The 25,629-nt window shown below is 39.5% G+C and overlaps 1 protein-coding gene across 7 annotated transcripts in view; it reads right to left on the minus strand.

Moving 5' to 3' along the window:
- The window catches only part of LOC130905943 (calsenilin-like), a 39,642-nt gene extending 18,426 nt beyond the window's left edge, over positions 1-21,216 (minus strand). For 3 of the 7 annotated variants that reach the window (XM_057819755.1, XM_057819754.1, XM_057819753.1), the window contains exons 1-3: positions 12,637-12,738; positions 12,359-12,521; positions 734-858 (exon numbers count right to left, since the gene is read on the minus strand). In XM_057819755.1, coding sequence (XP_057675738.1) covers positions 734-858; positions 12,359-12,521; positions 12,637-12,723 — 375 coding nt within the window. In that variant the 5' untranslated portion in view covers positions 12,724-12,738. Of the gene's footprint in view, positions 1-733; positions 859-5,743; positions 6,183-12,358; positions 12,522-12,636; positions 12,739-21,158 lie in introns of those variants that run through there. The other 4 variants (XM_057819758.1, XM_057819756.1, XM_057819759.1 and 1 more) reach the window with 4 other exon arrangements.
- Positions 21,217-25,629: the final 4,413 nt, after the last annotated feature.

A 25,629-nucleotide genomic window follows, 5' to 3' on the forward strand; every position in this document is an offset into this window, starting at 1 on the left:
TAATATTGCACGCCCCACTTTTCAGTTTTTTATTTGTTAAAAAAGTTTAAATTATCCAATAAATTTTGTTCCACTTCACGATTGTGTCCCACTTGTTGTTGATTCTTGACAAAAAATTAAAATTTTATATCTTAATGTTTGAAGCCTGAAATGTGGCGAAAGGTTGCAAGGTTCAAGGGGGCCGAATAGTTTTGCAAGGCACTGTATATAATGCAAATAAGGTTGCTTAAAAGTTGGTGGGGACAATTTGAGCATCCTGAAAAGTTGCTTGTGTTATGTCCCTATCGTCCCTATGCCACCAAAGCATTTGTAAATGCAATCATTTTCTGGGAGAATTGAGCATTATTTGACAGAATTGCAGGGGTGCCAATACTTTTGGCCAGCACTGTAAGCAGCATGACTTTACTTCCAGACCACAACTCATGACACGCATCCTAAATGTATTTACACAGCATTGGCAAAGCAGGCTTGTCGTCCTGGTCATCACTTTAATTGCAGCTTGCCTTATTTAAAATGCACTAAAAACCTGCAACTCCCCTCGTGCATTAGAAGCAAGCGCAGTGGATTGTATTAATCATGCGAGTCCTCAAACTTAGCACTCAGAACTGCATTACAAACTTGAGAATTTTGAACATTCTGAGAGGAGTTAAAGCAGTTGCTAAAAGTTTCACATATGCATGCAAAGTCAGGTTAAGAACCTCAGAGTTAAACATTTGTGATTTTACATTCTTACATTTTTGAAGCCTCTGTAAAGGGACTGAAGCTCCTTTCTGGTGAACTGAGTCTGCGCCTGGAGCTGCTCAAGGCCCTCGGGTTGATGACGTACCATGGAGAGTTCGAGGTCGCTGTCGCTGCTGTCTGCCAGAGGGAGTGCAAAAGGAGGAAAAAAACACGCCGGATGGGGGGACGTGAAGACATGCCAGTAAGAACAGCAAAAACAAGGAAAAAGAAAGACTACCGGAGAAAGATGGAAGGCAAAAGTAGGTAATGCTTTCCATCTGGATGCAAACATAAGGTAGGGAAAGTGATGTGAAGAGAGTGCGCTGTAGTTTTTAATGGAACTAAGCAAGTATTAAGAGCAGTTTTTAACTTTCATTTTGGACATTTTGGATGTAATTTACTTAGTTAATTAGTGCCAAGCATTGTGGTTTAAAAACATTTGTGACACCAAAAACTGACATTTTTCCTTAAAGGGAACCTCGGACTTAAAGACTTGTAGGCTCTAATAAGCCACAATTATTCTCTTTTACTAAAACATGTTATTAGAAACACATATTAATTGATATTGATTTAAAAATCTATAATATTTAGTACATGTTTTGACCTACGGAGGGCGCCATGTTTTATGCGCACAATGCACGCTGGGGGTGATGGAGAGAATAGCTGTGCTAGCTAGCAAGCGAAGCTAGTAAGACTACTGGCATGAGTTCCCAATGTCGTACATGCATTCAATTCAAGCTCATCAGCAGTGTCTTTGAACCGATCCTAGGCGGCTTGCCAAGATATTGACTTGCTGCCATTTGACGGTTTACATATCCCTTCATTGCTAGTTGGATGATTGCCTTGTTTTTTTGTTTGTTTGTCTGCCTCTCATTGTGGTTTTCTCTCAGTTTTTTTTCTTTTATTCATCCAGCTCTGCTCTCTCCGACCCTGTTTGTGTCTCCATTTTTTGCGATTGTGTTTTTTGTGTGTGTGAGTGTGTGTGTTCAATAAACCCTTTAACGCAACCCCTTGCTATTGTTGTGTGCTTGCTGTCTGAAGTCAGCCACGTTTTCTAATTCCATGGTCAAACCAGCCGGTCTTTCTTTTCAGTTGTGTTTCCCTTTCAGGTTTTACCACACAGACACGATTGCTTTATAAGGAAAATAATGACTAATGTCAAGTGGAAGTATTGTCCTTGGGTTCAAATTTGCAGGGCAGAACCGACAACATGTTTATGTAACGAGTGACACTATGGAAGTACTGCAGCGCTACCCAGTGACGTCACTGCCCAGAGTGCATTGTGTCGTCAACAACAATGGCGACCTACTTTAAAACTAATGTCTCAAATTTTATAAAACGAAACATTAAGAGGGGTTTGAATATAAAATCATTACAACTCATACTAACATTTATCTTTTAAGAACTGCAAGTCTTTCTGCCCATGGTTCCCCTAAAAAATTGCGTATTTTTCAAAGTGAATTTCTACACTGTAAAATATTTAGATTTCAAAATGTCCACTATGAAAATGTAGAATTGTGCCAAAGGTGCCGAAACATCTTATTGAATGCCATTGACGGGCGATAGACGTCGAATCCATTTGAACTAGGAAGGCTGGCAGTGAATGATTCGCTGTCAACCCTCCTAGTTCAAATGGATTTGACGCCCACTGGTGACAAACTAGTGTAGTGACAAACTAATTTAATGAATACACATACTCACCATCTTTACAGAGTGCAATACAAATGGAAAGTGGGAAGAGACAAGACCAGGGGAGAGATTTGAGATTTTAAAAAAACAAACAAACGAACACACACACAAAAAAAACTCCCAACACATTTCACATTGATTAACCTCATTCTTCAATATGATGTAATACTGCACTATACTGAGAATGTTAAAATATTACAAAAAGTTGATGTCATGCTGTTTTTCCACAGAATATTACAACCAAATAATGAAGTTAATGTAGTACTTTTTTGGGATTATATGAGTACCATATTTAAGTCATTTTTTAATAGGGTGCCGTTTGAATGTAACAGAGCGGACACTAACAGAGAGGACTTTTTTTTTTGTGTGTGCTAAAGTTAGCCCTCATCCTAGCTTTGACATAGCTAGTGATGTGGTATACTCACAGGCACATATTCTTTATCTTCTGCACTGAATACTATTACCATATTTTCGGATACTGGAATGGATGAATGGCTTTCTCTGCAAAGCTAATTAAAAATATACTTAAAAAATCTTTTAATTAATTATTTTATGTTTAAAATATTATATTATTAAAAGTTTTTTTTTTTTTTCATTTCTTGTTTTAATCAATTGGGTCTTTTATTTTTATTTTTACAGTGCCTTGCAAAAGTATTCGGCCCCCTTGAACCTTGCAACCTTTCGCCACATTTCAGGCTTCAAACATAAAGATATAAAATTTTATTTTTTTGTCAAGAATCAACAACAAGTGGGACACAATCATGAAGTGGAACAAAATTTATTGGATAATTTTAACTTTTTTAACAAATAAAAAACTGAAAAGTGGGGCGTGCACTATTATTCGGCCCCCTTGCGTTAATACTTTGTAGCGCCACCTTTTGCTCCAATTACAGCTGCAAGTCGCTTGGGGTATGTTTCTATCAGTTTTTCACATCGAGAGTCTGACATTCTTGCCCATTCTTCATTGCAAAACAGCTGGAGCTCAGTGAGGTTGGATGGAGAGTGTTTGTGAACAGCAGTCTTCAGCTCTTTCCACAGATTCTTGATTGGATTCAGGTCTGGACTTTGACTTGGCCATTCTAACACCTGGATACGTTTATTTTTGAACCATTCCATTGTAGATTTGGCTTTATGTTTTGGATCATTGTCCTGTTGGAAGATAAATCTCCGTCCCAGTCTCAGGTCTTGTGCAGATACCAACAGGTTTTCTTCCAGAATGTTCCTGTATTTGGCTGCATCCATCTTCCCGTCAATTTTAACCATCTTCCCTGTCCCTGCTGAAAAAAGCAGGCCCAAACCATGATGCTGCCACCACCATGTTTGACAGTGGGGATGGTGTGTTCAGGGTGATGAGCTGTGTTGCTTTTACGCCAAACATATCGTTTTGCATTGTGGCCAAAAAGTTCAATTTTGGTTTCATCTGACCAGAGCACCTTCTTCCACATGTTTGGTGTGTCTCCCAGGAGGCTTGTGGCAAACTTTAAACGAGACTTTTTATGGATATCTTTGAGAAATGGCTTTCTTCTTGCCACTCTTCCATATAGGCCAGATTTGTGCAGTGTACGACTGATTGTTGTCCTATGGACAGACTCTCCCACCTCAGCTGTAGATCTCTGCAGTTCATCCAGAGTGATCATGGGCCTCTTGGCTGCATCTCTGATCAGTTTTCTCCTTGTTTGAGAAGAAAGTTTGGAAGGACGGCCGGGTCTTGGTAGATTTGCAGTGGTCTGATGCTCCTTCCATTTCAATATGATGGCTTGCACAGTGCTCCTTGAGATGTTTAAAGCTTGGGAAATCTGTTTGTATCCAAATCCGGCTTTAAACTTCTCCACAACAGTATCTCGGACCTGCCTGGTGTGTTCCTTGGTTTTCATAATGCTCTCTGCACTTTAAACAGAACCCTGAGACTATCACAGAGCAGGTACATTTATACGGAGACTTGATTACACACAGGTAGATTCTATTTATCATCATCGGTCATTTAGGACAACATTGGATCATTCAGAGATCCTCACTGAACTTCTGGAGTGAGTTTGCTGCACTGAAAGTAAAGGGGCCGAATAATATTGCACGCCCCACTTTTCAGTTTTTTATTTGTTAAAAAAGTTTAAATTATCCAATAAATGTTGTTCCACTTCACGACTGTGTCCCACTTGTTGTTGATTCTTGACAAAAAAATTAAATTTCTTATCTTTATGTTTGAAGCCTGAAATGTGGCGAAAGGTTGCAAGATTCAAGGGGGCCGAATACTTTTGCAAGGCACTGTATATAGGATGCCACTGTAACTGTGTGGACACTAACAGAGTGGACATCTTATACTAGACTTAGCCTAGCTTTGCTAGCATAACAGCTAACATGACCTTGGATACTTGATGAAAAATCTGTAATTTTAACAATAAAATTTTGAAATGATTCAATTCATTTCTTTGATGTATAGCGTTAGCAGAGTGGACATGGTATGATCAATCACACTGAACGTACTTCATAAAACAGCAAAATTTGATTTTTAACTATATAAAAGATAAAAATTGCATAGCACAGTTGAAATTTCCACCACTGGTGTGATTTTATAGCAGAAGAGTGATGTCATTAATAAATGGGGAATTTTCTTAAAGGGACACAAACACAACTTGACAGAGTGGACAGACACCAGGGGCATACGGGAAGCCTTTGAAAAATATCTATCTATCTATCTATCTATCTATCTATCTATCTATCTATCTATCTATCTATCTATCTATCTATCTATCTATCTATCTATCTATCTATCTATCTATCTATCTATCTATCTATCTATCTATCTATCTATCTATCTATCTATCTATCTATCTATCTATCTATCTATCTATCTATCTATCTATCTATCTATCTATCTATCTATCTATCTATCTATCTATCTATCTATCTATCTATCTATCTATCTATCTATCTATCCATCCATCTTTTTAATTTAAAAACAACACATGATTACAGTTTATCCAGGACGATAAAAAACCTAAGAATCATTTTGGATTTTATTCTACTTATATTAGTTGTTTTATAAACTGAATTTGAATGAAACACACTGAGGATATAGCAAAAATCCATGACAACATTATACTTAACTAACATTTTATTTAAAAATTGGTGCATTTATTCTTGATTTTATAATAGACGGCAATTGATGATATACAAAAAATAGGTTTTTGTTCAACTTTAGTGAAAATACAGCTTGATTTATACTGGGGACACAAATGGCACCCTATATAAAAAACCCGACCCATTTGTCAAATTTTTTTTTTTTTTTAAGATACAGTTGTCGGTATATGACAGCAAAAACGTCAACGTCTCTTACCTTCCTGCGACAAAGGGTCGCAAATCCCGAATTGTTTCAGCACGAAATAAAACATCCCAACAACAACTGCAATAGCAATAATTTCCATGCCATCCAACCCCATCATAGCATCTCATTGGATATCGTGCGGGGAAAAGACTTAATGTAAGCCTTAGTGAGGAAGTTAAAAACAGCTTGAAATGTAGACATCAGCAGTTACAAGCCATTAGAACCAATCCCAGCAAAAAGACGCAAAGTTGAAGTAGCATTCCGCCACATGCCGCCGGATGACGATGATACACTTTGATCCCCTCACATGATCCGCAACTAGCCTCCATTGTTAGCCGTGTCGACCCACCGCCATCCACTCTCACCTAAGTGTGTGTGTGTTAAGGTTTCCTAGTCTCCGATTGTCTTTATTTGCTCAGTCATTACAAGAATGCAAAGCAGGAAAAAAAAAACAAGTGATGATCCATATCCGCTGATGCTGTGGATATATGAATAGCACTTATGAGTGAAGGAGCTCGCCTGTCAATACCGCAGAGCTTAAAACACATTTAACGCGACCGATAGACGGTGCCTTGTTTAAAGTACCGTGCATACGCACGGCGGACATATCCAGGGTGCAGTAACACTCCGCTTTTACGTCCATGCGTGTGTCGACTCACATTGTTTGAACGTTTGTTAGCATGCTTAAGGCCCGACAAAGGTAAGTAAGTATGGTACACAACTGATGACTCTGCATAACATAATGGACTCAGTTTAAGTAGCAGAGGGCAAATCAATTGCTATGAGGTAACATATTGGTCTAAGATGAGGGTAGAGAAAGTGGGATGGTGCATTTTGTTGCATGTGGAAACTTTTCTGTGGCTTGGCAGCCATAGTGCTACACCATTATAGTTATTTGGACAACATGAGTTTCATGTGGCGTAGGGTCGGTTGCCGACGGGCTTACAATCACAAGGGATTCACACGATTACTGGTTTCTAGATCACAGAGCTGATTTGTGTACACTCCACCCCTCCCAATCATTTACGTTATAGATGCTCCCACCCCACTCACTTATTTTCCTGGTCAACAGGCCCCCCACATGGTGTCAACCGGAAATGCATCTAGCTGACGATAGCACCAACACATTCATAGTTAGTGTACGCGTTCAACGTACTTCTCGTTGTTTGTGTTTCTTTTCTTGAGTTTTTCTTTTCCCCACAACCCCTTCCTGTTTGCTGCTATGTCATAATAAACAAGGTATGTTGAATGATCACAATGGGAGTATGTCATACTCTCAATGTGAAACATTAAAACCGTTCAGAGCATCGGACACTTGGACTTCCATTCTCCGTGTCAAACAGCTGAACAGGAAAGGTTTAAAAAAAAAAAAATAAATAAAAAAAATACATGAATTTCATGAATTTGCATTATTAGTAGGGTCATTTTAAGAAGGGGGACTGGAGGGTGTGTTCCATCTATAGAGGGATCACACTCTTCACACTCCCTCGTAAAGTCTATTCAGGGGTGCTGAAGAGGACGGTCCGTCAGGAGGTCGAATCTCAGATTCAGGGGAAGCAGTGTGGTTTTCGTCCCGGCCATAGAACGGTGGACCAGCTTCAAGGGAATAGTATCTTTCTCCGTATTTACTGTTTGTTTGTATTACTCTAACACACTTAATATACTCAATCAGGGAATAGTATCTTTTCTCGTATTTACTGTTTGACATTTTGTATTACGCTAATACACCCAATATAAAATAAATAGCATTTATATCATTGTTTAAGAAAAACAAGCAGAATATACACTCACCAGCTACTTTATTAGGTGCACCTGCCCAACTGCTCGTTAACACTTAATTTCTAATCAGCCAATCACATGGCGGCAACTTAGTGCATTTAGGCATGTAGACATGGTTTAAGACAATCTCCTGCAGTTCAAACCGAGCGTCAGTATGGCGAAGAAAGGTGATTTGAGTGACTTTGAACGTGGCATGGTTGTTGGTGCCAGAAGGACTGGTCTGAGTATTTCAGAAACTGCTGATCTACTGGGATTTTCACGCACAACCATCTCTAGGGTTTACAGAGAATGGTCCGAAAAAGAAAAAATATCGAGTGAGCGGCAGTTCTGTGGGCGGAAATGCCTTGTTGATGCCAGAGGTCAGAGGAGAATGGCCAGACTGCTTTGAGCTGATAGAAAGGCAACAGTGACTCAAATAACCACCTGTTAAAACCAAGGTAGGCAGAAGAGCATCTCTGAACGCACAGTACGTTGAACTTTGAGGCAGGTGGGCTACAGCAGCAGAAGAACACGCCGGGTGCCACTCCTTTCAGCTAAGAACAGGAAACTGAGGCTACAATTTGCACAAGCTCATCAAAATTGGACAATAGAAGATTGGAAAAACGTTGCCTGGTCTGATGAGTCTCGATTTCTGCTGCGACATTCCGATGTTAGGGTCAGAATTTGGCGTCAAGCAACATGAAAGCATGGATCCATCCTGCCTTGTTTCAACGGTGCAGGCTGGTGGTGGTGGTGGTGGTGTAATGGTGTGGGGAATATTTTCTTGCCACTCTTTGGGCCCCTTGGTACCAATTGAGCATCGTTGGAACGCCACAGCCTACCTGAGTATTGTTGCTGACCATGTCCATCCCTTTATGACCACAATGTACCCAACTTCTGATGGCTACTTTCAGCAGGATAATGCGCCATGTCATAAAGCTGGAATCATCTCAGACTGGTTTCTTGAACATGACAATGAGTTCACTGTACTCAAATGGCCTCCACAGTCACCAGATCTCAATCCAATAGAGGATCTTTGGGATGTGGTGGAACGGGAGATTCGCATCATGGATGTGCAGCCGACAAATCTGCACCAACTGTGCAATATGGACCAAACTCTCTGAGGAATGCTTCCAGCACCTTGTTGAATCCGTGCCACGAAGAATTGAGGCAGTTCTGAAGGCAAAAGGGGGTCCAACCCGTTACTAGCATGGTGTACCTAACAAAGTGACCGGTGAGTGTAGAGATGTCCCGATCGATCGGGTCTGTTCACGTCATTTTCAAAGTATCGGAATCGGCAAAAAAATATCGGACATGCCTTTTTTAAATACAGTATATATATATATATATATATATATATATGAGTATTTTAATTAAATCGTTTTCTAACTGTATTTAACGTTACCGACATAATATGTTACACTCATCCAGAGTCTTTAATTTAGGCTTAAGGTAGGGTTATTAAATTTATCCCGATATCGGCGGCAATAAATTTTCTAAAAAATGTGTCACGTTAAAATATTTAACGCAATTAATGCATGCGCTGCACGACCCTCTCACTCATTGTCGAATTCAATCTGTCATGACGCCGTTTTACCTATATAGAGAGATAAAAGGCAGCTCAAAATAAGTAGAGTGAATTGTGGCAGCCTTTGGAGCCTTTTTTTAATTGGCTAAAGCCTTGCAAACCCTCTCCCTATGATTAGAAATATCATGGGAAGCAATGTGATCTTTGTCTTAACACCTTATGTTATTTCCCAACGCAGAGAAGATATATAAATTGGTAGCACAACGCACAGTCATGGTTCCACTTACCATCATGCATTTGGGATGGCTCAGTCACATTTACTGAAAGCTCAACAAATACACTAGATGGCAATATTTAGTCAGAATATACAAAGTCACAAGTCTTTCTATCTGTGGGTCCCTCTCACAGAAAGAAGTTTAATAATGTAAATGCCATCTTATTGTCATAATAAACAAATACAGTACTTATGTAATGTATGTTGAATGTATATATTCGTCCGAGTTTTATTCATTTTTTTTCTTAATGCATTGCCAAAATGTATATGATCGGGAAAAATTATCGGGAATGATTGGAATCGAATCGGGAGCAAAAAAAAGCAATCGGATCGGGAAATATCGGGATCGGCAGATACTCAAACTAAAACGATCGGGATCGGATCGGGAGCAAAAAAACATGATCGGAACAACCCTAGGTGAGTGTATATGATATCATGAAAAGTTGGACTTCAAACAATGATTCAAGCAGCGATATAAGCGACAGATCGAGCGCAAGTGAGGAAATCCAAGTTTTTGAAGACTTGGAGGAAGAGTATGAGGTTGGAATTTTATGTTGGACCGTATATGTATTAGCCAGAAGCTAATCAGGATGCAAACAATGTGCCCAGACTACCTGACATGGAATGGAGACAAGACCCATCGAGATTACAAGATTGGTAAGATATAGGCTGTTATTATTTTTATGAGTTGAAGCATGTCACGTCAATAAACCACCTACTATTGCCTGGGATAAAAGAAAAGTTTTGACAAATCTCCAATCGTGTTGTGGAATGAGTGGTGGAGGCTAGCGACGTTAGCTTTTGTTTGCCTGGCATGTTTCGGCGAACACTTCCGCTTTCGGACCCTCTGATGGGGCGGGGGTGTTCGCCGAGGTATGTCAGGTGGATAAACCACCTACTACTGCCTGGGATAAAAGAAAGGTTTTGACGAATCCTCGATCGTGTTGTGGAATGAACGGTGGAGGCTAGCGACGTTAGCTTTTGTTTGCCTGGCATATTTCGGCGAACACTTCCGCCTTCGGACCCTCTGACCGGGGCGGGGGTGTTCGCCGAGGTATGTCAGGTGGATAAACCACCTACTATTGCCTGGGATAAAAGAAAAGTTTTGACAAATTTATAAGTGTAGGTAAAATGAACTCAATACAATTATGATCGTGGAATGCCACGAGTTTGCTTCTGTTGTTTATTCCACAACACGGTCGGGGTTTTGCCTCGAGTTACCCCTCAGCTGGCGTCGCTACCTTCTGCTGTTCATTCCACAACAGTTGGCAGCTCTGCTTTGACAAAGTCATCAGTCATCTATCCAAAAATCACACTTGCTTTTTTGCAAATCCTTGATCAGAAGCAGACCAGTTGAGGAAGCAGGCATCTTCGAAGTGTTTGTAGCAGAGAACACTACTCGATGATGGCATGAAATTTATTCGTTTCGTGCAAATTAAAGATATCCATTTACGTGCTCTGCTATCCTTTGGCCACTCATACAACTTTTCGTCTGAGTGAGAACAAAACATCGCCACACACCGCCGTGGCATCTTACCGAGAAGCAATGCAACAAACAATACTGCTCTATGGCGGACTTCCCTCGCACTTCTCGGTGTGACGTCATTTCCGAAGATTTCCGAAGATTGCCGAAGAAAAGCATTTTCCTTGTCAAAGGCGTTCAATGGGTTAAAAAAAGAATCTGGAAGGGTTGCGTTGAAAAAAAAAAAAAACGAAAATATGCTTATAATTCTTTAGCCATTGATACTATTCAAAAACTTGATTAGCCAACCTTACGTCACATTTGGTCTTTAAAGTTAATTAGTGCAGGTGAAAGTGATACAGACCCCCTCAAGATATAAAAGAGGTGTCATTCAACTAGTTGTCAGTCGACATATCACAAATATTATGAAAATATTTTACAAAGGTTGAAAAGTTACCTAGTGTTGCTTTAACTTATTCACTGCCATTGACATCAAATCCATTTTTATTAGGAAGGCTGGCGTTGAATGATCGTGTTTCACTGCCATTGACGTATAGACATCCAATTTGAGCTCCCTGGCAAAATAGATTGGACATTTATTGCCGTCAATGGCAGCCAATGAGTTCGTACAAAAAAAAAATTTCTCTGGAAATCCTCCGAAAATGACATGATCATGCTGGATTTCCGATTGAAAAAACTAGGGCTGTCAAAATTATCGCACTGACGGGCGGTAATTAATTTTTTTAGATTAATCACGTTAAAATATTTGACGCAATTAACGCACATGCCCCGCTCAAATTGATTAAAATGACAGCACAATGTCATGTCCACTTGTTACTTGTGTTTTTTGGTGTTTTGTCGCCATCTGCTGGCGCTTGGGTGCGACTGATTTTATGGGTTTCAGCACCATTGTGTAATTATTGACATCATCAATGGTGAGCTACTAGTTTATTTTTTGAGTGAAAATTTTACAAATTTTATTAAAACGAAAACATTAAGTGGGGTTATAATATAACATTTCTATACCTTGTACTAACATTTATCTTTTAAGAACTATAAGTCTTTCGATCCATGGATCACTTTAACAGAATGTTAATGTTAATGCCATCTTGTTGATTTATTGTTATAATAAACAAATACAGTACTTATATACAGTATGTTGAATGTATATATCCGTCTTGTGTCTTATCTTTCCATTCCAACAATAATTTACAGAAAAAATATGGCATATTTTATCGATGGTTTGAATTGTGATTAATTAATTTTTAAACTGTGATTAACTCGATTAAAAATTTTAATCGTTTGACAGCCCCTAAAAAAAAAACATTTACTCATTCATATTTTGTGAGCTACAGGAGAGTCCCTTAACGGCCAGTAGAGGGCAATGAAGCCATTATAAATATTTCAAACCAGCCAGCCCAGATGCCTTGAAACCACAGAAGCAATTCAATACATCTGGTTCTGTTTTTAAATGTATTGCTTAGGCGTGCAGAAACAAGTCCTGCCTGTTGACTGCACAGCAGACTGTCGCCCTGCGCAGAAGGCTATCGTCAATAATTCAGACAAACGTCTGCACGCCACTAAGAATAGACAACATCCTCATACCTGGGCCTTGTTGAGTGGTGCTCGCGATGATCCACTTGACCAGACAGCATCTCATGAGAGATTTTCGGGAAAATTTGGGTCTCTGCCACTTGGAGCCCTCGGCCTGTCCGGCCAGGCTGGCCTCTTTCCCGTCAGGCAGCAAACCGTCTTGCTTGTCTTCTGCCTTGAGGACACAAACAAATCTAGTCATGACTCAGCGAGCCTTGATTTAATCATGTGTTTACTTCACATCGTCATATTTGCCAATTTTCAGCTGTTTTCTTTTTACGTGTTATGACCTTTGATCCTAAATATTGCATTCCTGGTTGTTTTGATGCTTTAATGCGGAGTCTCCAGTCTCCGTCGAAACTTAATGCCTCCTTCATACGTTTGATGTGGATGTGTCATTTAGTGAGTTTCCCAAATTCAAGTGACAATGCAGTATGTTTGACTCAGCACAAATGCTGATGACTGAAGCTGAATCATTTAGCCTAGTAAACAAAGCGTGAGTCAGTGATCGAATTTGTGCTTTTTATAGCTAATACTTTTCACATGTTCATTCTGGAAGATTTATTAGGTTCCCTTTTTGACCCTCCCTTTCAGCCCCAAGTCATCCCCCCCCCAATGGAAGAGACTATTTGTGGGAATTAGAAAAACAAAAAAACCAAAATTAAACTCTGACCTGGCGTACACATACAGTGGGGCAAATAAGTATTTAGTTAACCGCCAATTGTACAAGTTCTCCTACTTGAAAAGATTAGAGAGGCCTGTAATTGTCAACATGGGTAAACCTCAACCATGAGAGACAGAATGTGAAAAAAAAAAACAGAAAATCACATTGTTTGATTTTTAAAGAATTTATTTCCAAATTAGAGTGGAAAATAAGTATTTGGTCACCTCCAAACAAGCAAGATTTCTGGCTGTCAAAGAGGTCTAACTTCTTCTAATGAGGTCTACAGAGGCTCAACTTGTTACCTGTATTAATGGCACCTGTTTTAACTCATTATCGGTATAAAAGACACCTGTCCACAACCCTCAGTCAGTCACACTCCAAACTCCACTATGGCCAAGACCAAAGAGCTGTCGAAGGACACCAGAGACAAAATTGTAGACCCGCACCAGGCTGGGAAGACTGAATCTGCAATAGGTAAAACGCTTGGTGTAAAAAAATCAACTAAAGATGTCCTGATCGATCGGCATTTTCAAAGTATCGGAATCTGCAAAAAAATATTGGACATGCCTTTTTTTAATATATATATATATATATATTTTTTTTAATTAAATCGTTTTCTAATTGTATTTCACGTTACAGACAAAATGTCTTACACTCATCCAGAGTCTTTAGTTTTGGCTTTCAGTAGGGCTATAAAATTTATCGCGTTAACGACGGTAATTATTTATTTTTTTCAAATTAATCACATTAAAATATTTACCAGTCTTTGGAGCCTTTTTGTAATTGGGTAAAGCCTTAAAATCCCTCTCTCAACAATTACAAATATTGTGGGAAGCAATGTGGGGAAGAAAGGTAGTAGTTGATCTTTTTCTTAACACCCTATGTTATTTCCCAACGCAGAGAAGATATATCAAATGGTGCCACTGCGCACAGTCATGGTTGCACTTCCCATCATGCATTTGGGCAGAACAGTTAAATGGCTACAGTATCATTTACTGAAAGCTCAACAAATACACTAGATGGCAATATTTAGTCACAATATACAAAGTCACATTTATCCTTTAAGAATTACAAGTCTTTCTATCTGTGGATCCCTCTCACAGAAAGAATGTTAATAATGTAAATGCCATCTTGAGGATTTATTGTCATAAAAAACAAATACAGTACTTACGTACTGTATGTTGAATGTATATATTCGTCCGAGTTTTATTCATTTTTTTCTTAATGCATTGCCAAAATGTATATGATCGGGAATGAGTGAAATTGAATCGGGATCGGATCGGAGGCGAAAAAACATGATCGGAACAACCCTATGTGGGAGCAATTATTAGAAAATGGAAGATACAAGACCACTGATAATCTCCCTCAATCTGGGGCTCCATGCAAGATCTCACCCCGTGGCGTCAAAATGATAAGAACAGTGAGCAAAAATCCCGGAACCACACGGGGGGACCTAGTGAATGACCTACAGAGAGCTGGGACCACAGTAACAAAGGCTGATATAAGTAACACAATGCGCCACCAGCAACTCAAATCCTGCACTGCCAGACGTGTCCCCCTGCTGAAGAAAGTACACGTCCAGGCTCATCTGCGGTTCGCGAGAGAGCATTTGGATGATCCAGAAGAGGACTGGTAGAATGTGTTATGGTCAGATGAAACCAAAATAGAACCTTTTGGTAGAAAAACCTTTTGGTAGAAACACAGGTTCTCTTGTTTCGAGGAAAAAGAATACTGAATTGCACCATACCCACTGTGAAGCATGGGGGTGGAAACATCATGCTTTGGGGCTGTTTTTATGCAAGGGGACCAGGACGACTGATCAGTGTAAAGGAAAGAATGAATGTGGCCATGTATTGAGAGATTTTGAGTGAAAATCTCCTTCCATCAGCAAGGGCATTGAAGATGAGATGTGGCTGGGTCTTTCAGTATGACAATGATCCCAAACACACAGCTAGGGCAACAAAGGAGTGGCTTCGTAATAAGCATTTCAGGGTCCTGGAGTGGCCTAGCCAATCTCCAGATCTCAACACTATAAAAAATCTGTGGAGGGAGTTGAAAGTCTGTGTTGCCCAACGACAGCCCCAAAACATCACTGCTCTAGAGGAGATCTGCATGGAGGAATGGGCCAAAATACCAGCAACAGTGTGTGAAAAGCTTGTGAAGAGTTACAGAAAAGGTTTGGCCTCCGTTATTGCCAACAAAGGGTACGTAACAAAGTATTGAGATGAACTTTTGGTATTGACCAAATACTTATTTTCCACCATGATTGGCAAAGAAATTCTTTAAAAATCAAACAATATGATTTTCTTTTTTTTTTCTTCCCTGCATTCTATCTCTCGTGGTTGAGGTTTATCCATGTTGTCAATTACAGGCCTCTCTAATATTTTCAAGTGGGAGAACTTGCACAATAAGTGGTTGACTAAATACTTATTTGCCCCACTGTATGTGAATATCCTAGCCACAATGTTAACATTTGGGATACACATGTCCACATATGTGGATTCCAAGTCTCAATTACATTTATAGTATATTACATTCTTTAAAAATTATTCATAATTATAGCCTTTTTTTCATATTTTCATATTTGTTTTATGAAAAAATACAGTTATAAACTAGAAACTGCAATTTCTGGAGAAATTTCTATGGGGCTTTGCTAAGGGGAGATACAGATTACCCCCCAAGTTGATTTGGGGACATTTTGGGCACACTTCCTGGGGATGTAAGGCCACTTCCTGTTGATTTGGGGGACATGTCCTAGTCATATCAGATCATTTGGAGACATTTGAGGGTCATATCCTGGTTGTATCAGGTCATTTGGGGACATTTGGGGCACATGTCCTGGTCATATCAGGTCATTGGGGGACATGTCTTCATCATATCAGGTCATTTGGGGACATTTGGGGGACATGTCCTGGTCATATCAGGTCATTTGGGGAAATTTGGGGGACATGTCCTATTGATATTTGGTCCTTTCCTGTTGATTTGGGGACATTGTTTTTTTTTTTTTTTTTGCCAGTGAAAATGAATGGGAAATTTGGACATCCATGGCCATTAATGGCATAGACTTCCATATGCGTCACTAGAATCCAAGTACATTGGCATCAATAGATTCGACATACATAGCCATCAATGGCATCAATGCAATGTAAATAAATTCATTTGGAAGTGAATGGGAAATTTGGACGTGGCATCCCGTTTAAAATGAATGGGAAATTTTTGGGAAATTTCCCGGGAACCGGGAATTTTTTCCAAATTCTGTATACAATCTTTATGCGCATCACCATCCCGGAATTTTTGATGTCCAAAACTCCGGTCGTTTCGATACTTGAACGGTGTCGTACGGTCAAAAGGTTTGAGCTGCGCGGCACGCCGAAAAAACGCAGAGAATAAGATGATCAAAGAAATAAATACTAAAGTTGAGAAATATCATTATATTGGCCTTCGTGAGGCAAAGCCCCATACAATGACGACAATGCTAATAATGTTATGACCCCCAATAAGACTAAAATTAGTATTTTCTTTCTTAAATTTCATAGTTGCTTGCCATTGACATCGAGAAACATCCAGTTTATTTAAACTGTTAGGACTGGCTGTGAATGCGTATCTTTCAACGCCATAGACGGCGCTAGGCATCCAATTCATTTTGAATAAATTCCTGTTCAATTGAATTGACCGTCTTCCAGCCCCACACAGTTAAAATGGATTGGACGGCTATTGCCGTCAATGGGAGCCAAAGAGTTAAGCTATGTGATGGAAATAAAAAATTCCCACAGAAAAATACACAAGAGCCCCACTAATTATAATTTATATCTTTATTCGTCTTCTTTTTTCAATGTTAGGATTTTTTAAAAATGTATTTTTTGAAGTTAAATTTTATCTTATTTAGAATGTATACTTTGTAATACTCAATGCTTTTTTAAAAATTTGCATTTTATATATTTATTAGTTTTTAAATTGATTTGTGTTTCCAATCAATTAATTCATTTTATTGTAAATTACTGTAATTCTAAACATATATACATACATACATACTTATGATACACATAAACATACATACTATACTGTACATACAGCATACATATACATACTATAATTTTCGGACTATAAGCTGCTATTTTTCCCCATCATTTTGAATCCAGCAGCTTATAGTCCAGTGTGGTTTATTTGTTGATTTATTTGAGTTAATAGGCAACACTTTATTTGACAGCGATGTCATATGACTGCCATAAAACCGTCATAATTATGACATGAGATGACACTATCATGGGCATTAATGAATGCTTACGATGGTTGTCATTTAGTGTGATCCGGCAAACTAAACAGTGTATCACAAAAGTGAGTACACCCCTCGCATTTCTGCAGATATTTAAGTATATCTTTTCATGCGACAACACTGACAAAATGACACTTTGACACAATGAAAAGTAGTCTGTGTGCAGCTTATATAATAGAGTTAATTTATTTTCCCTTCAAAAGTGAGTACACCCCTTAGAACAGGGGTGGGCAAAACGGTCCTCGAGGGCCGCAGTGGGTCCTGGTCTTTGTTCCAACTGATTAAGCACAGACAGTTTAACCAATGAGGTTTCAGTGGAAACAAGAAGCACCTGACTGCAATCAACTGATTGCACTAGTAAGAAACCAGATTGGTGAAAAGTTGTCCTCATGATGAGTATGAACAAAAACCCGCACCCACTGCGGCCCTTTGTGGAATAGTTTGCCCACCCCTGCCTTAGAAACTACGTACATCCCAAAATGTCCAAACTGAGTACTGCTTGTCATTTTCCCTCCAAAATGTCCTGTGACTCGTTATTACAGGAGTGCTGTCAGCATTGCTGCAGAGATTGAAGAGGTGGGGGATCAGCCTGTTAGTCCTGAGACCATATGCCATACTCTACATCAAATTGGTGTGCATGGTTGTCACCCCAGGAGGAAGCCTCCTCTGAAGACGGTACACAGGAAAGCCCGCAAACAGTTTGCAAGACATGTCAAAAAAATCACATGGATTACTAGAACCAAGTCCTATGGTCTGACGAGACGGGCGGGCTCACCCACCTCTTCAATCTCTGCAGCAATGCTGACAGCACTCCTGTAACGAGTCACATGACATTTTGGAGGGAAAATGACAAGCAGTACTCAATTTGGATATTTAGGGATGTACGTGGTTTCTAAGGGGTATGCTCACATTTGTTGCCAGGGGTTTGGATATTAATGGCTATATTTTGAGTTATTTTGAGGGGAAAATAAATGAACTCTATTATATAAGCTGCACACAGACTACTTTTCATTGTGTCAAAGTGTCATTTTGTAAGTGTTGTCCCATGAAAAGATATACTTAAATATCGGCAGAAATGCGAGGGGTGTTCTCACTTTTGTGGTACACTGTACATACACCTACCTATACACAGTACATACGCACACACACACACACATATACATACACTGCTGGCCAAAAGTATTGGCACCCCTTCAATTCTGTCAGATAATGCTCAATTTCTCCCAGAAAATGATTGCAATTACGAAGTCTTTGGTAGTAATATTGTCATTTATTTTGCTTGCAATGGAAAAACACAAACGAGAATGAAAAAAAAAAAAAAAAATTACGGTGATACCTCAGCTCACGAACATAATTGGTTCCCAGAAAGCGTGTGTAAGGCGAAAAGTTCGTCTTCCGAACATTTATTTCCCATAAGAAACCATTAAAATGAGAATAATCCGTTCCCAGGTCCCCATAAAACATAATTTCCTACTAAATAAGCCTTAAAACTACACAAAAATACACCTTATTTTCTTTAATGTCTTTTTAGGCTTAACACTAGCCTGTGGTGGGGTCTTTTTCGGTCCCATAATAGCAAAAGTACACTCAATATGGTCCAAAATGTCTATCAAACACAAACCACGTCCACACTCAACGAAAGGGAGGGGACGAACTGGGACGCCGTGAGCGTGCGTCAGCTTCTCATGGCGCTGTTCGACCGCGTGGTTTTGTTTGTCCGCCGAAAACTAGTTCGTCAGCAGAGACTATATGCTTGCGAATTTAATGTTGTTGAGGCGAAAAGTTCGTGAGCTTAAGCGTTCGTGAGCTGAGGTATCACTGTATTATAATTTTACACAACACTCAAAAAATGGGCCGGACAAAAGTATTGGCACCCACAGCCTAATACTTGCTAGCACAACCTTTAGACAAAAGAACTGCGAACAACCGCTTCTGGTATCCATCAGTTAGTTTCTTACAATGCTCTGCTGGAAATTTAGACCATTGTTCTTTGGCCAACTGCTCCAGGTCTCTCAGATTTGAAGGGTGCATTCTCTAAACTGCCATTTTCAGATCACTCCACAAGTGTTCTATGGGATTCAGGTCTGGACTTATTGCTGGCCACTTTAGAAGTCTCCAGTGCTTTCTCTCAAACCATTTTCTAGTGCTTTTTGAAGTGTGTTTTGAGTCAATGTCCTGCTGGAAGACCCATGACCTCAGAGGGAGACCCAGCTTTCTCACACTGGGCCCTACATTATGCTGCAAAATTTGTTGGTAGTCTTCAGACTTCATAATGCTATGCACACGGTCAAGCAGTCCAGTGCTAGAGGCAGCAAAGCAACCCCAAAACATCAGGGAACCTCCGCCATGTTTGACTGTGGTGACCGTGTTCTTTTCTTTGAAGGCTTTGTTTTATTTCGCTGTAAACTCTATGTTGATGCCTTTTCCCAAAAAGCTCTACTTTTGTCTCATCTGACCAGAGAACATTCTTCTAAAACGTTTTTAGCTTTCTCAGGTAAGTTTTGGCAAACTCCAGCCTGACTTTTTTATGTCACTGGGTCAGAAGTGGGGTCTTCCTGGGTATCCTACCATAGAGTCCGTTTTCATTCAGGCGCCGACGGCTAGTACGGGGTGACACTGTTGTACCCTCAGACAGCAGGACAGCTTGAACTTGTTTGGATGTTAGTCGAGGTTCTTTATCCAACATCTGCACAATCTTTCATTGAAATATGTCGTCAATTTTTCTTTTCCGTCCACTTCTAGGGAGGTTAGCCACAGTGCCATGGGCTTTACACTTATTGATGACACTGCACACAGTAGACATAGGAACATTCAGGTCTTTGGAGATGGACTTGTAGGCTTGAGATTGCCCATGCTTCCTCACAATTTTGCTTCTCAAGTCCTCAGACAGTTCTTGGTCTTCTTTCTTTTCTCCATGCTCAATGTGGTACACACAAGGACACAGTACGGAGGTTGCGTCAACTTTAATCCATTTTAACTGGCTGCAAGTGTGATTTAGTTATTGCCATCACCTGTTATCTGGGAGAAATTAAGCATTATCTGACGAATACATAATTTATAAAAAGGTTCAGCTAAAATGCATGTAAAGGAGATGAAAACCAAACGAGCATATGTAAACTCCACACAAGTAGTTAAGACCCTATACTTTCCCTGAAAATGCTTCATCCAGAATTTTATAATGGTGATGGATTGGACGACATCTAATATTTCTGTATCTAGAGTGCTTCCAAAAATAACTTTCGTGTTATTTTCATCATGTCACATGACACTTGTGCACATTTAGGGGACTCTGCAGCTAGATGAATATGTCAATGATAATGAAGCTATAGCGGATGTTGATGTTGTTAAAATGTAAAAAGCTCTGGATCAAATTAGCTATAATTGTGCTTTCTATTTTTATTTTTTAAACAAAGTAATACTCATGATAGTGCCGTCTCTTTTTTTCCTCAAAAAAGATGTCCATGAATACTGTACAACGCAAGTATTTTTAAATGCACATCAATTAAAAATGCTATATAGTGTGGGGTGCTTACTATATTCCCCTTCTGTTTAAATAAGAAAAGAGAGTGGAAGAGAACACACTTGCAGGGCATCACTCAATTATTCACACTCCTTAAAAATGCATCAATAAAAGAACAGGCCATTTATAGAAACTATGAGGAGGTCAAAGAAAAAAATGCATTTAAAATGACGAAAACCCACACATTCACCTGCATGCAAACACTTAAGACTTAATAAAAAACACACTTTAAACTTGGTTATTTTACATTGAAACTACATGGGGGGAAGCAAAAATGATCAAATAAATAGTCTATCACATACAGTATGCAGCATGTGGATAAACAAACAAGTCAATAAATGAACATTTACTGTACCTGCATTGTGTCCGCTTTCTTGCTAGTTGTTGGGATGCTTGCCTGCTCCTCTTTGGTGAGCTGCAGCTGCATGCAAAACCATAAAGAGAGGTGGGGAGTTAGTAGCAGCAGGAGGAGGAGGAGCACATCTGCTCACTCACCTGACTTTAGCACAGGACAGAGGTCCCCAACCGCCGGGCCGCGGACCGGTACCGGTCCGTAGCGCATTTGCTACCGGGCCGCACAGAAATAATAAATAATTTTTTAATGACTGCATTCTGGCTGAATTAACTTTGGCCAGTGCCCCTTAACATACCAATATCTCTGTCTACTCTAGATATAATACGACAACTGGATAGAATGTCATAGAATTCCATACATATATATATATATATATATATATACAGTGCCTTGCAAAAGTATTCGGCCCCCTTGAACCTTGCAACCTTTCGCCACATTTCAGGCTTCAAACAAAGATATAAAATTTTAATTTTTTTGTCAAGAATCAACAACAAGTGGGACACAATCGTGAAGTGGAACAAAATTTATTGGATAATTTAAACTTTTTTAACATAAAAAACTGAAAAGTGGGGCGTGCAATATTATTCGGCCCCCTTGCGTTAATACTTTGTGGCGCCACCTTTTGCTCCAATTACAGCTGCAAGTCGCTTGGGGTATGTTTCTATCGGTTTTGCACATCGAGAGACTGACATTCTTGCCCATTCTTCCTTGCAAAACAGCTCGAGCTCAGTGAGGTTGGATGGAGAGTGTTTGTGAACAGCAGTCTTCAGCTCTTTCCACAGATTCTCGATTGGATTCAGGTCTGGACTTTGACTTGGCCATTCCAACACCTGCATTGTGGCCAAAAAGTTAAATTTTGGTTTCACCTGACCAGAGCACCTTCTTCCACATGTTTGGTGTGTCTCCCAGGTGGCTTGTGGCAAACTTTAAACGAGACTTTTTATGGGTATCTTTGAGAAATGGCTTTCTTCTTGCCACTCTTCCATAAAGGCCAGATTTGTGCAGTGTACGACTGATTGTTGTCCTATGGACAGACTCTCCCACCTCAGCTGTAGATCTCTGCAGTTCATCCAGAGTGATCATGGGTTTCTTGGCTGCATCTCTGATCAGTTTTCTCCTTGTTTGAGAAGAAAGTTTGGAAGGACGGCCGGGTCTTGGTAGATTTGCAGTGGTCTGATGCTCCTTCCATTTCAATATGATGGATTGCACAGTGCTCCTTGAGATGTTTAAAGTTTGGGAAATCTTTTTGTATCCAAATCCGGCTTTAAACTTCTCCACAACAGTATCTCGGACCTGCCTGGTGTGTTCCTTGGTTTTCATACTGCTCTCTGCACTTTAAACAGAACCCTGAGACTATCACAGAGCAGGTGCATTTATACGGAGACTTGATTACACACAGGTGGATTCTATTTATCATCATCGGTCATTTAGGACAACATTGGATCATTCAGAGATCCTCACTGAACTTCTGGAGTGAGTTTGCTGCACTGAAAGTAAAGGGGCCGAATAATATTGCACGCCCCATTTTTCAGTTTTTGATTTGTTAAAAAAGTTTAAATTATCCAATAAACATTGTTCCACTTCACTTGTTGTTGATTCTTGGCAAAAAAATTAAATTTCATATCTTTATGTTTGAAGCCTGAAATGTGGCGCAACAATTATCGCGTTAACGGGCGTTAATGAATTTTTAAAATTAATCATGTTAAAATTTTTGACGCAATTAACGCAGATGCCCCGCTCAGAGAGATTTAAATGATAGTACACAGTGAAACGCTCACTTTTTGTGTTTTATGGAGTTTTTGCCGCCCTCTGCTGGCGCTTGGGTGCGACTGATTTTATAGGCTTCAGCAACCATGAGCATTGTGTAAGTAATTATTGACATCAACAATGGCGGGCTCCTAGTTTATTTTTTGAGTGAAAATTTTACAAATTTTATTAAAATGAAAACATTGAGGGGTTTTAATATAAAATTTCTCTAACTTGTACTAACATTTTTCTTTTAAGGACTACAAGTCTTTCTATCCATGGATCGCTTTAACAGAATGTTAATAATGTTAATGCCATCTTGTAGATTTATTGTTATAATAAACAAATAGTCCTTATGTACCGTATGTTCAATGTATATATCCATCTTGTGTCTTATCTTTCCATTCCAACAATAATTTACAGAAAAATATGGCATATTTTATAGATGGTTTGAATTGCGATTAATTGCGATTAATTACGATTAATTAATTTTTAAGCTGTAATTAACTCGATTAAAAATTTTAATCGTTTGACAGCCCTAATATATTTATATGTGTGCGCTTGTCCTCGATAATAACGTATGACATAGGTCGTAGGGCTTCACATTTGTTCCCGGAAATAATAAGCCCCCACACTAGCGACGATGACTGAAAAACAGATGTTTTTGGACAGATTTTTTACGGGAAAAGGGCACCTGACCAGCCACAAGATGAGCCTACAACAGGGGTCACGAATTAAAAATCCTCAGGGTCCGAAATTAAAAAATTACAACAATCTCGGGTCCGGAAATAGTTTTAATGCTTTTTTTAAAAAATTTCAAAAAAATACAAACATATCTTTACGTGGCCATGCTGATAATTACAGCATTCAAAATTGTAAATAATATATAAAAGGTGCAAAAAACTAAAAAGTGCTTTAATTGAATCATTAAATAGCAACATAAGAGCATGTTCAAGACTTAGTTTTTTTTTTTTTTTTAATTGTGGATGCTGACAGGGGGACTTTATTTTTTGACAGACCTCTTCTTTTTGCTTTCCATGAAGCAAAGTTTCAGCAACTGCACTCACTTGTCCAAGCTATTCTGAGGGAGCATTCATTTGCGCGTTGCTGTGCAGTGAATGAATGAACAATAAGCATTGAGGTGCGATAATATTGAGCCCTTAATTCCGCTATTTTTTGAGAACGGATGGCAGAGTTCATAGGGAAACTTTGCAAAAAAGCTGCGTGCTTCGTCTCATAGTGCCTTTTCAAATTGCTGCTCTTTACAAGCGCACGTCTGCACCACCAAGTCAGTTCTCCCGGACAGTCCACAACAAATGGTGGGACGGTCTGTCCTGATACAAGGAACACAGGAGAACGCCCGATATCCAACACATAACACGACTGACAAAACTCCAAGAGCCCCTTTGACGCTGAGGTGGCAAATCCACAACCCTCGTTGCCCGGACAACAGAAAGCTCCCGAATCCTCCTGTCCAATCCACAAACAGACAATAATCCCAAACACACCCTTCTTCCTGCCCACGACCCACCCCGCGAGAGCCTTCAAAAGACTGAATGTTTAACTAATCGTTGTAATATTTTTCTCGGGAACCTTTTGTTGACTTCTGATATGGTGACCTTGGAACAAGCTTGCCTCTCCGCCTGAGTGTTTCTGTTTCGCCTTGCCGTTTTGGTCTCTGTCAACTTGCTTTCAGTGAGCCTTCTTTAAATCTGTCAAAATGGAGTCAGTACAAAGGGTTAAGACTAAGGTGAATGCACAGAGTTTGCCCTTCTGGTTGGATTGCCGGGATCCCGCCGGCCCGAGCTGTTGGAGTTGCGCTGGCGCGGGTCCGGCGGTCTGGCTAGAAGGTCAGATTCCTTCAATATACTGTATATATCTTAATAAATGCTTTATAACTACTTCAAATGTAATAATCATGATAGGTTTTAAACATGTTACTTTCCCACCGAATTATTTTTAAACACGAATAAAGCAGAAAAATGCTTGTCCACTCAAATCCATTTAAGCTGCTCACTTAGACACAATGAGTTGCCACAGCAACTGTTTAACAAGTTAAACGATGATTGACACATGCGGCACTTTGGAGCTTCGGCTTCCATGCATCTGTGGCATCAAACCTTAACGTCTGTCAATCATCTTAAACTTTAATAAGCAACTCCAGTGCACTGCCTGACTACGAAAAGCAGCAGGAGGGAGAGTGAGACTACATGATTGGATCAGGACAGCTCATCTGTATTTATTTATTTATTTTTAAATTGAAAAAAAAAAAAAAAAAAATTCTGCGATGGACTGAGGGCGCAAAGTTTGAAGCGTGAAGTAGCGAGGGATCACTGTAGACTTACAGTGCCTTGCAAAAGTATTCGGCCCCCTTGAACCTTGCAACCTTATACCACATTTCAGGCTTCAAACATAAAGATATAAAATTTTAATTTTTTGTCAAGAATCAACAACAAGTGGGACACAATCGTGAAGTGGAACAAAATTTATTGGATAATTTAAACTTTTTTAACAAATAAAAAACTGAAAAGTGGGGCGTGCAATATTATTCGGCCCCCTTGCGTTAATACTTTGTAGCGCCACCTTTTGCTCCAATTACAGCTGCAAGTCGCTTGGGGTATGTTTCTATCAGTTTTGCACATCGAGAGACTAACATTCTTGCCCATTCTTCCTTGCAAAACAGCTCGAGCTCAGTGAGGTTGGATGGAGAGTGTTTGTGAACAGC

The sequence above is a fragment of the Corythoichthys intestinalis genome, chromosome 17 (assembly GCF_030265065.1).
Source record: "Corythoichthys intestinalis isolate RoL2023-P3 chromosome 17, ASM3026506v1, whole genome shotgun sequence".
NCBI classification, from domain to species: domain Eukaryota; kingdom Metazoa; phylum Chordata; class Actinopteri; order Syngnathiformes; family Syngnathidae; genus Corythoichthys; species Corythoichthys intestinalis.